At 29.6% G+C, this 18,232-nt stretch overlaps 1 protein-coding gene across 1 annotated transcript; it reads right to left on the reverse strand.

Annotated features, from left to right (window-relative positions):
- Positions 1-1,754: 1,754 nt before the first annotated feature.
- Positions 1,755-5,849, reverse strand: LOC145191116 (uncharacterized). The gene is made up of 7 exons (XM_090088360.1): positions 5,592-5,849; positions 5,355-5,459; positions 3,783-4,218; positions 3,469-3,518; positions 2,575-2,765; positions 2,233-2,392; positions 1,755-1,985 (listed from the first exon to the last, which is right to left on the reverse strand). Exons 1-7 carry the CDS (start codon positions 5,812-5,814, stop codon positions 1,858-1,860), a joined length of 1,293 nt encoding a protein of 430 aa, XP_089944486.1. The 5' UTR covers positions 5,815-5,849; the 3' UTR covers positions 1,755-1,857.
- Positions 5,850-18,232: the final 12,383 nt, after the last annotated feature.

Raw genomic sequence — 18,232 nt, forward strand, 5'->3', positions numbered from 1 at the left:
TATCTTCATTGCGGAAGGCATGCAGTTCTTCACTATCAAACACAATTCGCTGAGAATAACAAGTACCAACAACTGACAACCAATCTCTCACAACCATGCTTTGCAGTGTGACTAACTATACATTTTATAAAGGAGCGTGCTGGTGCATCACATATAAATGATGATAAACTAAAAGTATAATTTTTACCATCAATTAGTAAACCACTTACCAAAAGTTCTTCTACTTCTTCAATAAAATCAGCCAAAAATAAATCTACTGGTTCTGGTTTACTTTCACCACCATATAAAGCAATCATGAATATATCATTTTCCCAACATAATCCGAGTATTGGCCACAACTGAAAATTGGATGATTTGAATGTTGGCAAGCCATCTATATTACATGATAATGATATACTTTTAGTATTAAAGGTCGAACACCTTTGCATAGATTTAACAATTTCATTTTTAAGTCCAAAATAAATATACTTTCCATTGCATAGATTGAGTGCTTCAATGTTTTGTGGTGTTTTCATTAGGGTTCTTGCATCGCAAGGAACTTCTAAGCCACTTTCTTTTAAAATACTAAGTAACTTATTCACACATGCCTGGGGTACCCTGAATTTAGAAAAACATGTAGACAAACTTTCCTTCAAAGTTAGATTATGCTCATACTCTTTAGACTCTTGGTCATAAGAGTATTCATTGTCTGAAATCGACGATTCATGACGGTCAAAATATTCTTTTAGATTTTCGCAAGGTAAGAAATTATTTCTTTCGGAAATTCCAACACTCGATTCATTGTCTAAATGTACAGATGAGGATTCTAGAATTTTTTTATATTCCTTTTGAACACGCCTACTGCGTCTCTTTTCGTATGCCCTTTTTGTTAAAGACATCTTGATTCCTCGATGAAAACGATGTGCCCAACCAATAAAGCAATCTTTTGTGTTATTGAAAAACACTCATAAATATATATATATATATATATGTATATATATATATATATATATATATTAATTAAATTACTTTTTATTCTAGAAATAAAAATATCAGCTTGAAAATAATAATTTGATAATATTTCTGCAAAATAAATTATATTGTAAATCACAGAGTGATTTTAATAAACATGCTAAGCATCAAATCAATGGCGGTCATTTATGAATGGCGGTCATTTATAACTATCGCTCCGTCAAATCTTTTTGTCATAAGTTAAAAAATTTTTATTAAAGCTATAAAAGACATCTTAAAGACATCTAAGTTTAGATGGAAAAAAAGTTATCTATGCATGAGTCTATTTTGTGCATCTAATATGCATCTGAAATAGAGCAAAAATATTTTATCTATAATCAGACGTCTTTTCGATCTCTAATATGCGTCTAAAATATACCTATCGGCAATAGATGCAAATTAGACCAATTTTAGACAATCTAAAAGACGTCTATTGCTTGCTGGGTTATTGCATATGTATTTTTAAATATTTAAAAAAACATATACAATAATATCTAGATCATGAAGTTGATATATCTATCAACTCCATGATCTAGACATTATTGCATATGTATTAAACGTCTTTACGTAGACGTTTAAAATTTTTCTGCAATGAAAGCCATATTAAAAGCCAGAATACTGAAAAGTACCTCAAAGCCAGAATACTTCGACTTCAAGTAGTTCTGTAGAGGATGACTGAAATCTTTATAACTGAATAAAATATCTTATTAAAAGTGTTTACAGTTAAAAGTATTTACTTAGAAACAAGGTAAAATATCAATCTATAATTAAGTTTGATTTCTTAATAGAAATTAAACACAGTTACATTTTTTCAAAAGAAGTCAATGGCCAAAAGTAGATTTAATGCATATAATTTTGAGTTATTAACTATTTTTCAGTATTTTGAGTCTTTCGTCCATCACCGCTCTTTCTGCCAGGAGCATTCTTTAACTTAACACTCGCTTTTTCACGAACTTCTGCTTCTCTACTTAGTGGAAAGATGGCGAATACGCTTTCTAAAAACAAGATTTATTAAAACGTTAAATATTAAAAAAAAAAAACAAACTCATATTCACCATAAATTTGAATTTTTTAAAGTCAAAATATTAACCAAACGCAGAATGAAAAGATATAAAAAGTTGATAGCATTTTGTCATAAAAATTGGGTACATAACCGTTCGTCATAAATAATTAAAAAACAATTTAATCAGCTTATTAATTCCTTTATTAATTAAATTTTCATTACTTGGATAATTAAATTACCTTTTATTACTTTCCATATAAACTTATCTTCAATACCAATCTTACGACCAGTTCCTTTCATGTTAAGTTTCGATTGAAGTTGGACAGAAAAAACTCGATCTATTATTCTTCGAATTGCATCTTTACCATCAACACCCCCAACTGGTTTAAGATGCTCAATCTAAAATACACCCAGAAAAATGATCATTAGTTTAGTTTAAGAAATAAAATAATTTTAAAAAAATGATTATATAGAAAACATAGATAAAATGGCTTAACCAAATTATTCAGTATTTTATCTTTAAACGTGATCTTCTTATTTAATAAGATAATAAAAATGGGATAAAATAAGTTAAACAATACTGTTTTGGCCTGGAATACGGGATCAACAAGCTTCTCTTCAAACTGGAAAAATTCATCTATATCAAGTAGTTGTTTTAATTCTTCTCGTTTATTTTCAACTCGATTATTTATCTCCTTTCCCATAAATATGTTCATGTCATTCATGAAAAGCTTCACTTCTGCCATGAATTTCATTACTCCTTTTTGGAACTCTTAATAAAGAAAATATATATACATAGATACATAAAGCTTGGGTTAAGTAAAAATGATAATTGTTATTGTTTGAACTTAAAAGGTTTGGAATGAGCTACAAAGTTGATATGTTTTTAATTGAAAATTTATGATGTTTTAGTTATTTCCACCTCCAGACGTTCTATTTATTGTATCAAGTGTTAAATACTTCTGAAAGTTCTAATAGTACAGTACTTTTAGAACATCCAATTTTTAAAATCAAGGCAAATTCGGATTTTCTGCTCGAGCATGCATCACGCATATGTTGCTGTTTTAACAATATTTAATTATTATTAAAAATGTTTTTGGCATTTTAAATAATAATTGAATTTATTAAAGCTTATAAAATCTATTAAGTTTTTTTTTTTTTCTTAATTACTATTATGTAGATGATTAATTTTCTGTATAATAACATTTGGTACAATTTTTGTGTTGTCCAAACTTTAATCCAAGTTTATATATATATATATATATATATATATATATATATATATATATATATATATATATATATATATATATATATATATATATATATATATATATATATATATATAAAACCATAATAATTAAACATCTTTAAGTTAAATATTACTTAATTAGTTATCACAATATTTATTCAATGTTTACAATATTATTTCAATGTTTTTAAACAGATATTTAGCAAGTTGAACAAAAACTTACTTCCAGTCTCAATCGGATAACTGATTTTATGCAAAGCATCTGTAAAGTTCCTAATCATGACAAAATCATTACATTTAACACTGATTTGCTCACAATAGATATAAGAATAATAAAAAAAGTACTAGTAAAACGTGCTTTAAAGTTCTTAACCATTAAAACCTCATTAATTTAAAGAAATACTCAAATTAAAACATTTTTAGAGATTAAAAACAAATCAAAATTTAGATTTATTTTGGCATAACATTTTTAAGGAAAAAAAGTTTACTTAAAAATGTTTTATCTAAAATAATTAAAAAAAAAAAAATCATTAAAACCCTTTTTCATAGAACGATTCTTCAAATCTATTTAACATAACATTTGATGACTGTTTTGATGATGTCTTAGTTGGAGATTCTGATAAAGAAGAACTTGACCTAATTGGAGATCTTTTCCAATCAGCATTTTTACTTTGGCTATTGTCTGTTGAACTATTTTGTCTGTAACAAGATCTTGAGTTGTGAAGAATAGGAGACATAGAAGGGGATCGGCTATTGTAATTTGCACCATTGCGTCTGTAAGGAGATCTTAAGTTACAATGAATAGGAGATCTAGAAGGTGATCGGTATTTTGAACCATGACATGTAGATACATTCTTATAAGATGTTTTAGGTATATTAATTGATCTTAAGCTTTGACTAGATTGGGATATGTTAAAATCACAATCATCCATTTCATTGAATTGATTTATCTTTTCAGGTATAGGTGGCAGGCCTAAAGAGAATATAATATTATTACTAATAAGTTACAGAATAGCTGTAATGGATTAACAAACCTTAATTTGGAGGGTAGAAATTATGCATTTTCAAAAATATTTCCACAAATATATCTTCTGTAGCATGACATCAAAGCAAGGTTTTTACATATTTATCTATTGGGACCCCAAAAATGTGTTCTATTAAATAGAACATATAATAAAATTTTGTGTAATTGGTGGTGCTATACCTTTGATTATTTAGTGTGTCCCTAACATTTAAAAAAAAAAGTTTTTTTGAAGTATGTCAACCTGGTACTAAAAAAAGCGAAATTTTATAAATAATAGTGAATTCATAAAAAACTTATTTTTAGATTTTATTGGATAAAAGCTATGTTTTTACACATAATATAAAGTTTGGTTTTTTAAACAGTTTTTTTTAATAATATTTTTTAAAATTTATTTTATGCAATAAGATTACTATTTTTGAACTATTTATAAAGTTTTACTGCTACAAGTACCAGCTTGACTTAACTTTAAAAGAACTTTTTTTTTAATATTTATATTAAAATATATTAGTGACCCATTAAATAGTCAAGAGTCTAGCTTTTTAAAAATGTTAATAAAATTTTGTTAAAATATGTTTAAAACTCTATATAACACAATTTAAAATCTATTATATAGAACACATTTTAGGAGTCCTAACAGATAGTTATATAAAAATTTTGTTTTGAGGTCACCCTAATGTATTATTAATACATAAAATATATATAATTTTTTAATAGTAAATTATTATTGAATGGTAAAATGTAATGATATATAATAATAATTATATAACCACATTTTACCATTCAATGACACTTTACCATTAAAAAATTTCCACTTATGTTTGTGTGCATTTAGGTGTTTCAAAAAACCACTCAAATGCACATCAAAGTGCATTTGAGCTGTTTGTCAACCCGGTACGAAAAAAAAGATGAAATTACAACAAAAGTTAATGTTTATGAGTTTTTTGCTTCTTGAATTTTTAACATTTGAAATTGTTTTATAATTTTTCTTCTTTTGAAATTTATATTTAACACATGCAGTTGAGAGCAGCAAACCACGTTTGAAAAAGTTGTTTTTTGAACCACCTTAGTGTGCATGTCATAAATACCTTTTTTTTCTGTTTTAAATAAAACGGCTTGTTCCTTTTTAATAAGTTCCATATCTTGATCTGAAGCTGACGTCAGATCATATCCTTTACAAACTTCAACATCATCTAAAAGATTTAACTAACTTTTAATTTGATTGCTTTTTAGCTTATAGAATCTGTAATAAATGAAAAAGCTAAAAATTGAAATCTTTTTTTTTTTTACATAAACTATTAAAAATAAAAAGAGGAACAATATACCATGACAAACCTTTACTTTAATCAGTTCAAAAACTTTCCAGTGAGGGTCAGGATCCATTTCTTCCTTTTCTGCACGACTAGCATTAATTTTAACTGGCCAATAAATCTTTTGTTGTGAATCATCAATCCATTTGGATAGAACCACTTCCTCATGAACTTTTGTTCCTTCCGTCCATACAGCTCTTGACCATTTTGGTGTTATTTTTTGTACATTGACAGACATTACTGTAAATATATATATACATCTATACACACACACACACACACACACACACACACACACACACACACACACACGCACACACATACAGAAACATATATATATATATATATATATATATATATATATATATAGAGAGAGAGAGAGAGAGAGAGAGAGAGAGAGAGATTTTTTACATTTTGGAATAGAGACACTCTCTATTCCAAAATGTAAAAAATCCCCACCACATTTTTTATGGACATTAACATGTCTTGGTGTATTTAGCAATGTTCGACTATCTCTTGGCAACCCAGGAATATTATTTATACAAAGAATATCCAGAAGTTCCTTGCAACACAAAAAAATAATTTTATGTTTTGTTGCCCATGCAGCAATCTCTTCCTTCAAAGAAAACATGGTTTTTTCAGCAGAGCCTATGGTTTCTTGATTATTTGTAATCAAGAAATATTGGTCTGTATATCCAATGTCTTGGACAGGAATTTCCTTTTTCAGAAGAAATTGATTTGGTACAAAAGGTTCGATGTTGATTGACGAAGATTGCCCTTCATTTATATCTTCAATAACATTTAACTCATTATCACTAGACTCAAGAAAATTTTTTATTATGTTATTCAGGCGTCTAAACTTCCGTTGACAATAACTATTATTATCATTCATTTTATTTCCTATACACAAAAAAAAAAAGAAATATCATCAACATAAATTACCAATCGAATCACCTTAAATAACAATTAAAATTCAAAACTAGAAATTATTAAATGAACATTTAAAATGAAAGGAAAGTCTACATTTACATACAATTGACTGAAAGCAACTTAGTCAGAAAAACGTACAAAAGGGATTCGACTTACACCATTTAATTTATAATTTATATTGCGCTACTGCAGTTTTCCCATCCTATTTTTATGATTGATTATGGTAGATAATTTTATGCTTAAGAATCGTATAAAAACATAGACCTGAATTATATTATATTATATTATATGTATATTATATGCATATATATATATATATATATATATATATATATATATATATATAATAATAATAATAATAATAATAATAATAATAATAATAATAATAATAATAATAATAATAATAATAATAATAATAATAATAATAATAATAAATAACTTTATTCAATTAAAATTCTTGTTGTTCAATCTTACTCAAATTAAAATTTAATACTTGTCGTGATACAATCGATTTAAATGGTTTTTGAAAATACTCTCTTGATTAGCAGTATGCAGAAGTCATTTATCAGAAAAAATGTGGTTTTTCACGAGGAGTCAGGTCGTACGGCAACCGGATAAAGTTTTTAAAAAAACCGTAAATGAAAGACATCTAACAGATGTCTAACAGATGTCTTATCATAAAATCTAAAAAAACGTATAAGTTTTTGGGTATAAAAGACGTGTTGTAAACGTCTTTAAGATTGCGTCTTTATGTAGACCCGTTTTAAACATCTTTAGACGTCTAGAATGCGTCTTGTGTTTACTGGGATGCAATCGAAATGGAGTGTTTGCACCACATACATAAAAAATGCAGCTAAGTGTTGATTTCGATTCTGACTTCCACAGCAATTTGAAAATAAAAACAATTCTTTAACAGTTTTGGGAATTTGTTTCAGCCAGAACCATAAGGCACTTCCTATTTCCGAACTACCCCTTTTCCCATTCAATTCTCTCCAAATATTGTAATATCCGTCATTAGGCAAGCGTGATTCGTATATCGTCAAACTGTAGACAGATCTTGCGAGAGTAGTACAATTGAGAAGTGTCACTAGGCGGTATTTGTAACACACTTTGGAGATCGAAGTTTGCAGATAAAAAAGACGGATCAATGTTCGATCGCTCTTTGTCCGTAGCTTTGGCTAACCGAGCATCTTCTATCCTTTTTCGGTGAACCTGGTATTCTGTTGACAATGTTAGTTTAGCTTCATTAGAGGCACTGTCGTGATTGTTACATGTCACACATTGATCCTTCTTGGGTTTAAAAAACGAATAATTGTAGTTCGATGAAAATATTCTTCTGTACAATATTGTTGATACTGGAGATTTATTCTGGCTTGCACACTCTGTCAAGTAAAGCTCGTACATCTTAGCAATCGAAAGCTTGGAATCAAGGTACAGCCTTTTGCTTGATCAACGACAATAGTGTGATTCCATTGCAGGAAACTTTTCTATGTGTTTTTCAACAAAATTTATAGAATCTGCTGAGGTTTTACTTGACGGAGAGTGTTTACCTTGTTTATCTGTTCCTTTTAATAATCCCATATTGCTCCGTGTTTTAAAAGCGTGGATGATAGGTCCATCAGAAATACTTAATGTATTTTTAAAGAAAGTTTGACAAATTCGCACCTTTGCATCACTTTTCTTGAAGAAATAAGACCTGGACAATTGTTGATTTTTTTTTGTTGTTTGCAACTTCTTTCTTATAGGTAAGTTTTGCTCTATATTACCAATGTAAAAATTCTTTTGCCTATCATAATCCAATGACCAGAAAGTTCTACATATTTCAATTCTTTCTTCTTCAGTAAATACCTGTGAGCATTTAAAGTGACATGAATTATTACATGCCACTTTTGGCTGCTTTGCTGGTCTTTCAATTCCTTTCCTTTATTTATAAGGTAAACATTTTTTGCGTTTACCTTTTTCTACATTGACCGACCAACTTTCTGAACGAGATATTGTCCAGCGAGTACGTTTACGAGTACGTTTGCGAGTACGAGCAATTTGAATTTCATCATTATCAAGTGTATTTTCAACTGTAACTGTCTCACTGTTGCCATTTACATTGGAAGTTTGGTCGCTGTGTACGATAACATCATTGTTTATTATAATTTCGCCAATCTGAATATTATTAGGCACAAGATCCGCACCATTTTCGCTCTCATTTACTGTGCCTTCACTAAGCAGTGCTTCATTACCCTGAAATTGAATAATATAATTATGAATTCATAATATTTCAACAAAATGTACCAATTTTCATAGTGTAAAAACGATTATGGAAGATGTGAAAAAATAATAATAGATAAATACTTAAAATCTCCTTACTTTAATTTGATTTGTAATTGTTAAGTTATGAATTTTACTTGATCAGAATTACAGTATTGATTTGGTACAAAATTTACCACAAAAACGTCATTATTACTGCAATCATAGTAGTCCACAATAACAGTATTACAATCCTCGAATAATGTAATTTCACTAGTATCCGTTTTCGGCGTAAGCATTTTCCCTTTAACCTGTAAACAAAATTGTTATTACAAAAGTTATAAAAAATTATGCACCAATGATTAAATAAGCTCACAGTAATACTGGGGCAAATGGATTGAATCATTTTCTTCGTTATAAAACAATAATACTCGCATGAGATTTCGTGGATTGGTAGCAAGAATCATCATTTTCGGAACACGTTTTTTTCAGAAGATTCACCATTTTTATTGTCCTTTTACTAACTTTTTCAGTAATTGACATTCTTTAATGTTACAAAAAAATTAAAATGAATAAATTACGTTTTACACTGTTTAAAATACTCCAAATATGAATCTTCAATCAAAGCAAAAAGCACACGCACCAATTTGACTGGAATGGCAGTTGGGTTTAATGGTAAGTGCTGCCACCGTACGGGAATACTTTCAAAATATGTCAGGCAAAAATAAGTGAAATTAACAAGCAGTGTTGCCCATATTGTGAGCAAAACGTATTCCCAGAAGTCAGTAAGTGATGTTACAAATCTTAGCCTGTTCTATTTTGATCTTAGGAGTACTTACATTTATTTTGACTATGAAAAAGAGTAATTTATCCCTATAATATCACTTACATGTTTTTACCAGACAAAGATATTGACCAAATGATGACAAATATCAAAAAATATCATTTTACGAAAAAATGTAGTTACCAACTTCTGTCAGCAACCCGACGAAATGCTAATTAAATTTTTAATTTTATATTGCCTGCTTTAATTTAAAAAGTATTTTTTAACCTTCTAAAAAAACTAATATAACAGGTACAAGTTTTAGAGTACATTTTCTTGATACAATTCAGACTTACTGAAGGGTTTGTATTTCAGTTAATAGGTTAGAAGTAAACATGTTATTGTCTATTTTTTAATAATGTTAAACAGCAAAATAAATTACACTTTAATTCTATTTTATTATTTTTTTAGAAAATGGCAAACAAAATAAATGTTGAAATGAAAAAACATACTCGAAGTCAGTCAACTATGTAGTGGATTGGTCCTACTTCACACATTGTATTAGCACGTGAACATCCTTCAATAAAACAAGCCTTATCAAGATTTTTTCACCATCACTGACAAAATAAAGATACAATACATAGAAGTGCTATTTATGTAGCATAAGAGGTGATAGTTTTTTTGGTTAAAAGCAAGAATTCCTACCAAAACGGAGCTGCATCTAGTAACTAAAACTGAAAGATGTGTTGACAAATATCAGAAATTAAAAAAGAATAAGTATCGCAAAAGTAAAACTCAGAAACAAAAGGAATGTGATTTTTTTAAAGGAATTAGTTTGTTTGATATTGCTAATCAGAATGCCATGCAAATGATGACAATAGATAAAAAGTTTTTTTTTTAGAACAGAGAGCTTGGAGACAAGCTTGTTTGTTATCAGTAGATGAAAGGTTGATAAGAAAAGAAAAAAAAAATTGCTGAGCGAAGAGCCAAAGAAAAGGAGACGAAAAAGGAGGAAATAAGAAAAGAAACTTCAACAAAATCTATTCTAACTATAAAGAAACCAGATGAAAGCAGTGCATCCTCGAAATCAGTTTGATTTTGAAGATGATGCAAGTGAAGAAGAATATGAAGAGTTTAAAGGCATTGAAATTAGCACTTAACATTCTGAAAATACAATACACACACCAAAGAAAGCAAAGGTAGCTAAATTAATGACACCTGAACCTACAATCAGCATTAGACACAACCAAGATGTCTAACAGAAAAGCTCTTTTTACTATTGTAGCTGCAGCTACAAGTTTGGGACATGACAGTAATAATTTAACATTATCTGTTAGCACAATTCATAGAGCTAAAAAAGAAAATAGAAAAAAATTAGGAGAAAAGGATAAGCAAGAGTTTAATGTTAACAAAACCCTTGCTGTACATTGGGATGGTAAATTGCTGCAGGACATCACTAATGTTGTTCATAAAAAAGTTGACCGATTGGCCATATTAATGACAGGTGAAAACACTGAAAAGTTACTTGTTGTTCCAAAAATATCAAAAGGTACTGGAGAAGCCATGGTTGAGGCAACTGTTGCAAGTTTTTCAGAATGGGGAATAAAGGAACAAGTTATTGGAATGTGTTTTGATACAACATCTAGCAGCACAGGAATTCATGCAGGAGCTTGTAGATTAATAGAAAAGTTATATTCGTATAAAAATCTTTTGATGAAAAATAAGTCAAACTGCTGCAGCTGCACAACAAAGACATTTGTGGTATTTAAGCGAAGAACTTATTAGACTGTCATTTTCTTCAAATCATGTTCTATTGGAAACAAAACAAAAAATGGTTTCCAAATTGAACATTAAATCAAATGTGAATAACCGAAAAAAATATGGAAATGTTGCTGATTTGCCATATAAAGACAACTGAAGATTTGTAACATCAAAGTCATTGGTTATTTTTGAACGATTGGGGATTAATTTTACATCAATGCTTGCCACTGATCCATTTTCTGCAATTCTCTCAAAACATACAAAAAAAATCCTCAATCAGAATTAATGGATTACGAGTCACTAATGATTTTCCTGAATGTGGTGTTGCATAGATAAGCCCATGTAATGAAATATTGACTAAAAATGAAGAGCAGAGACAATACTTACTGAATGTTGTTCAGCAAATCAAAGAAAAATTTAAATCAGCTAAGAAATCATTGCCCATTCAAATGAATACAGATTAAGGGCTACTTAAAGTTTACTGTTCAAAGATTACAGAACTGATTCCAAGCAATGCAGTTACTTTTTATTAAATTATATTATTAACACATTTACGGGCAGTAGGAACAAGTAAAGTTCGAAAATTAACACTAAATGTTTTTGTAATTTTTAGAATGTTTAAAGTATAATTTTATTTTTTCTGCCTAAATAAACTTAGTTTTGATTAATTCACCACCTTTAATTAGGTTGCGGCTATAACCGTCATGGCGCCGTCACGACTCTAGACACTAAGTAATGGGACGATGGCGGCTATAACACCGAAAATTTAAAAGCGTAAATGACAGGCTTAAAGACTGATATCAGCAATTTTTTGTGCGCAAAAAAGTACTTTTGGGAGTTTTACACGAAATGTTAGTTTATAATCAAACAAAAATAAATAAATGACAAAAAAATTTATTGTAGTTTTATAATTATTACACCTTGTTTTCGGTATCCCATGTTTCATAACATGGTGCTGGATACAGTGCAGGTTTTGATATTCAATTCTTGCAGCAACATCATGTTTCCTTCCTTATTCCCTGTTTATAAAATTGTTTAGAACGCTGAAAATATGTTTTTCGATGATAATTTTCATGACGGGAAATTTTCTCAGGAAAATGCTATGTTCGATTGTAGTTAATTTAATTGGTTTGGATTCGTGTACCTTTAAATCGAACCAAAGACCTTCTATCCTGTTTATAATTTATAACAGTTAGAGATCATATGATTGCTTCCCTGTATTCTATAAACTTCGTTTGAGAACCTGTCTTTTCTTTAAAGATGTAGTAAGAATTCCACACTGCTACATCCAGTAGATGAAAGGTTACCTTTTTATACAATCTAATTATTTTTCGTGGACAGGAATAATAAGACATCATCTGATCGGCTCAGTCAACACCTGGCATATTCTGATTATAATTCACTATTTCAATTGGTTTTCTCTCTTCCTGTTGTCTCCGGTTGGCAATGTCTATCATACTTAGGTGGTAAGCTGTTGTTAGACTCAGCACATCCCGTTTATCTTTCCATTGTCGGAGACTGGCGTCGCCACACATGTTCTCTTCTTCTAAGCTTACGACGTGTTATTTTTTGCAGCAGACACTTTCTATTTACACGAAGAGTTCCTGTCACGTGTCTTTTTGCTAAGTAATTTGTTAGATAATGGTAGGCTATAGTAATAGTTATCTCGAATAGTTGATGGCCTTTGTTTAAATATTCTACCTCATTTGGGGCCCTAGGCAGATTCAAGTTTTGGGGCCCCTAAAATTATATATTAATCCTTTATTCAAGAATCAAGAATGTACTTTTAAAAGCAACTTCAAATATTGACACTCAATCAAATTTATAAAAAGGACTTGAAAGGTATGTGAAAATGTGTTTTATTTTCAAATTTTACATTAACTTTTTTCTACACTTTTCCTTAGCAAATTCTTCGAAAATCAATTCGTCGAAATCAATTTTTTTCATCAAATCTACATTACTTGAAAACAATGAAAAATTATTTAATGTATTTTGTATCATAGCTGATCTTAAGGTATAAGACCCCTCAAAAATTTTTAAATTAAAATAACTCTTTTAACAAAAAACCAACTGTGTTCTGAGAAAGAACTAGGTAATAACATTTTAAAAAATAATTTTATTATTGTCATGGTTACCAATAAAATAGTCAACATTCAAAAATGTTTGTGCCACCCCGGTCATACTATCTCAGTAACTGAAAGCATTTAGGGTATGAAATTTTGGCAAAAGATTAACAACATGTTGATCTACAAACTGAACTAAAACTATTTAAAAAAAATAAATATTTGAGTTACACTGAAACTTTTAAAATGGTGCATTAAAAAAAACAAAATTTTTTAAGATCAAGCTAGTATAAATAAAGAAGTTTTTAAAATATTGCAAAACTTTTAGTTCCAATTGTAAAACTAGATGCAATAAACATTTGCTGAAAGTTTCATGCAAATTGAGCATACCGTTAATAAAATAGGATGGCCGGGAGGTCAAAAATTTACATATTGAGAAAACGCATTTAAATATAACATTTATAACTGTACCAAAAATTTTCAATGAAAGTGCCAGTTTAAAAACAGTTACTTATAAGAACATGAACCAGGATCATATAGTCTACTTTCTTGGTCATTATCTGCATCTTCTTTTTTTTTTTTTGCAGCCACGAATTACTTTTCGTTGCTTTTTTGATGTTGTCCGATTTTGATACTCTGCAAAAATTAGACGCTTTTTGTTCATGATTAAACAACCTTGAAGAGTATATATTCCTGGAATCATTTTCAATAAAAAGTTCAACTTTTCAAATAAAAGAACACTTGCTTTTCTTCCAATGTTAAAATTTGAAACAGCGTCGTAAACTCCAAACTTCAGCTGCGTTAAAGAAACATACTTTGTTTTGGGTTTTTTTTCATTTTGGTTTTGGGTCTTACCATGAAGGCATTTTTTTAAAAGTTCTTTTTGAGATAGATCGATATAAATAGGTTTTAAATGGCTGACAACCGAGAGTGGAAGGCCTGTGCCTGGTTTGTAGGTAGAGGTTTTATTAGCTTTATCCTGTTTAAAACGACACCAGCTATTGATACCATCAGGGCAATGATCATGCCAATTATTTTCAGCTGATGAAGATACATGAAACAATGTTGCAAGTATGGCCTTTTTCATACCTTCTAAATCATTTACATTTTGCCTAACAGCAATTCCATAGTATTTTAGTAGACGGTTAATTGTAGCATTTGTTAATTTTCCTTCCCCTCCAAGCCCTTTAATAGTTTTTTTCAACTTTCTCAATCTACTACCAACACGTTTTTGTACATGTCCACCACACTCCAACTTACACACTGTAATTCCAGGATAAGTATCCTTAACATAAGGATAGCTTTTACAATCACCATCCCCAAAATACTCTACATATCTTAGTCTATTTTGTGAGATCGAATGACTAAACATTCTTTTTGCACCAATCACTTCCATACCAGGAGCAGAGCCACAATAATTTAATTTACATACATGTGATAATTTCCATGTTTCAAATGCAGTAGGATTACTTTCTTTTATTTTATTTTTAGGCTACATGCTTTGCATGATCGACTCATTGATCCGCAATCAAGAATTTTACCTGCTTTCATTGATATCGCTGTAACAACTCCATTTAATGAAGAGAATCCACGTCGTTGCCAGCTACCATCAACTGATACTGCAGTATCAACAATATTTAAAGAAGACTGAGAGATATCTTTGACAGCATCTATCATTGTTTCTTTTGCAACAACTTTAGCACATTCAGAGACAGTTTTAATTGTTTTGTTGTAATTGTTTTTAGTCATTGTTTTAGGGATGTTCATTAAAGATGTGAATTTTTCTAATCCTGAAAAACCTTGACCATATGCACGCGTTGAATAAACTATTCTATTATTTACATCAAAAGTTTTTCTTCCAGAGCATGTCTTTGAAGTATAGAATTCAATTTTTTCATTGCAGTTAGAGCACCAAATGTATAACATTGAGCTCAATCCCTTTTTCTTAGAAAATCATTCTGAAAGATTTAAACCAGATTGTAGACATTTTTTACAACATAATTGATAAATTACACTAGATAAAATTTCCATGCCAACAATACGATAACCAACAGAACTGTTTTCATTTAGCTGTGGTGTCTCAATTTTTTCAACTTTTTTTGAAGATACAGATAAATTCAACATAGTGCTAGAAGAAAGATTGTCTTTTTCAGTACTAATAAAGGAAGCTACTGGCAAAGTTGAATCATTTAGCAAATTTCTGGTATATCTATTTCCATGAAATCTTCTTGGTTTTTTACTTTTAGTACTTTGTTTTACTCTACATGACTTACCCATTGTTTAGAAAGTTTATTAGATAAAAAGAAATATAATGAAAAAGCTCGCAATTCTCTTTAAAAACTCGTTGCTATGCGTGTTGCTATGCAGACCAAATTTACCCAGTCAAAGGAAACATTGGATATCTCAAGAACTAAATCAAATCTTTAAAAATGGTTTTCAAATTAGTGTTCAGCGATAAATTTCGTGCCAAAATTACATAAAAAAAAAAAAACTTTTTTTTTAAGATTTTTGAGGGGTCTTATACCTTAAACAATTTTTCGTAAGTCTTAACTTTGAAAAACTTCGTTCTCTAGAACAGTTAGTGAGCATCAAACATAAAGAGATTCTTAAAATTGTTTCGGAATTTGCAAACACAATTTCCTTTTTTTTTCTTTAAAAATTTTATATAATGATAAATGACTTATATGTAAATCTTCACCTTTGCAGGTTAAATTAATATAATTATGTAAATGAATTAGTTCATTATACAAAGCTTCATCGATGTCTTCACTGTATTGCTCCATAATGTTTTGGACGTAAGACTTTAAGTCCTCATGTGATATGTTTAAATTTGTCAAAAATCCAAATTAAGCTTTAGCCCGTTCTTTTAAACTTACACTGAGTATTTTAAAACTTTTCTCAAAAATATTTGTTTGAAATGTTTCTTTAGGAGTCAATTTGGTTTGTGGTGTTTGCGATTCATCTGGAAATCTTTTGTTTGTTTGTTGCTTTTTGATTGTGTAGTCGGTGTCTGAAAGCAACTTTTTTGCTTCTGCTTCAATGATATTATAATCGCCAACTAATTTATCAAAAAAATCACTAAGAAATGAGTATAAATTCGATCAAGTGTCTAGGGTAATTTTTGAATCTTGTAGACATTTTGAAACTAAGTTTATTCGACTCAGGACGGTGTTCCAAAAAACTGTAATGCAAATTCAAATTCGTCCATCTTTCCAATCAGATTATGTACCTCCGCTCTCGAATTCGAATCAAAACTTGAATCTTCCGCGATTTCATTAAAAGAATCTTCTATGTCTTCTTAGTTACGATATATTGTATTCACAGAGTCTGCACGAGCAATCCATCGGATTTCAGACAAAGATTTAACAGACCTATCCGAAAATTTCTTTAGAACAGCCCATCGTTTGGTTGATGACGAAAAAAAGTTATATTTGTTGAACTATTCCGAAAAAATTAATTGACTCTATACAACAATCAACACCAGATGAACCCACCAAATTTAATGAATGTGTAGCACACAGCAAAAAGGTGGCCAACTTATTGATATTCAAATTTTTCGTCTTCATACCTTTATATTTTCCATACATGTTTGGCGCGTTGTCATATGATTGTGATCTACAGTTGGATATGTCCAAGCTGAGAGTTGAATCCAAAAAATTGATGGTTGCTTCAGCTAATTTCTCACCCGAGTGATCCTCAACTTGCACAAAATTGATAAATCTTTTAATTGGTTCAAATGTTGTATCATCAACATATCTCAAGATAATACAAAGCTGATCTTTGTGACTAATGTCTGGTGTAGAATCGACGGATAAACCAAAATATTTTGAATTTTTTACTTTGTTGCTAATCGACTGTGAAACATTCTTGGACATCAGTGCAACGAGTTCGTCACAAACAGTCTTTGACAAATAATTAGTTTTTCCAGATCCAACATTTTCATAATTTTCCACATGTTCAGATAGAAAAGGGTCAAACTTCGAAATAAGACCCAGTAATCCTTTAAAATTGCCATTGAATTCTTTGCCGAAACTTTTCGTTGGATCCTCTGAAAGTCAAGTTTTTTTCTATTAAAGTACAAATCACTGCTACTATTCGTTTCAAAACTTGTCGCCAGTAATTTCGTTCCTTTCTGATTTCAGAGTCCAGCTGATCTTTTACACTATAATTATTTTTACGCTCTAAATACTTCATAATAGCTTTTCTATGTGAAACGATGAAAACAAATTCTTTTAGAAACTCTAAACAGCTTTCACACAAAGCAAAACACACTACCTAGCGATGGTGAATATATTAACCATTCTCGTTCAAATTCTTCACCATTGGCTTTTTTGCTAGTGAAAAGGTTTTTTGAGCAATAGCGATCGTTTTCTGCATACGACGTTTTTGAAGCCAAAAATGTGTCATTTATATTCTGTTAGACTTCAGGCCCCTTTTGAATTCAACATCCTCCATAGACAAATCAGCCCATAGTCCGGCATCACTCTGTCTATTAATTTGAGCTCAGATCATTTAATGTTATTGCACTTATTAGAGATGACTCATAACAAGCTTCAGTTGATGTTTCAGTGATTGCTGAAAAATTATTTGTTTTAAATCCAGTAGCAAACTGATCAAGCTTTGGTAATTTTTTGACTTCCTCATCTTTTTTAGCTTTTTTCTTACGTTTTTGAGCTCCGCTTTCATATGCTCTCTTCATTTTTTAGTTTTAAGTAAAATAAAGGAAAAAGTCAAATATTCTTATATTTCTTTTCTGATTTGAATGAAATAATGCACTAATTAAATTCTTACATTCATTTTTATATTGTACTTTACTTAAAAAATCATTTTTAATCTAAGTTTCTAGTTTATTCTGTAAAAATAGAATTCAAATTTCAACTTATTAAGTTGAAATTTGA

This window comes from Hydra viridissima, unplaced genomic scaffold (genome assembly GCF_058129835.1).
Source record: "Hydra viridissima isolate aposymbiotic clone 2 unplaced genomic scaffold, HvirCarnegie_v1 scaffold_5, whole genome shotgun sequence".
In the NCBI taxonomy this organism is placed as follows: Eukaryota; Metazoa; Cnidaria; class Hydrozoa; order Anthoathecata; family Hydridae; genus Hydra; species Hydra viridissima.

Bases quoted from the DNA above. Each gene is read 5' to 3' on its own strand.
- LOC145191116 (XM_090088360.1), bottom strand. From the start codon at position 5,814: ATGTCTGTCAATGTACAAAAAATAACACCAAAATGGTCAAGAGCTGTA. The intron at 4,219-5,354 runs GTATTTATGACA...TATTCTCTTTAG, and splicing joins ATTTAAAACAGAAAAAAAAG to GCCTGCCACCTATACCTGAA. The intron at 2,766-3,468 runs GTAAGTTTTTGT...TTCTTTATTAAG, and splicing joins TTATCCGATTGAGACTGGAA to AGTTCCAAAAAGGAGTAATG.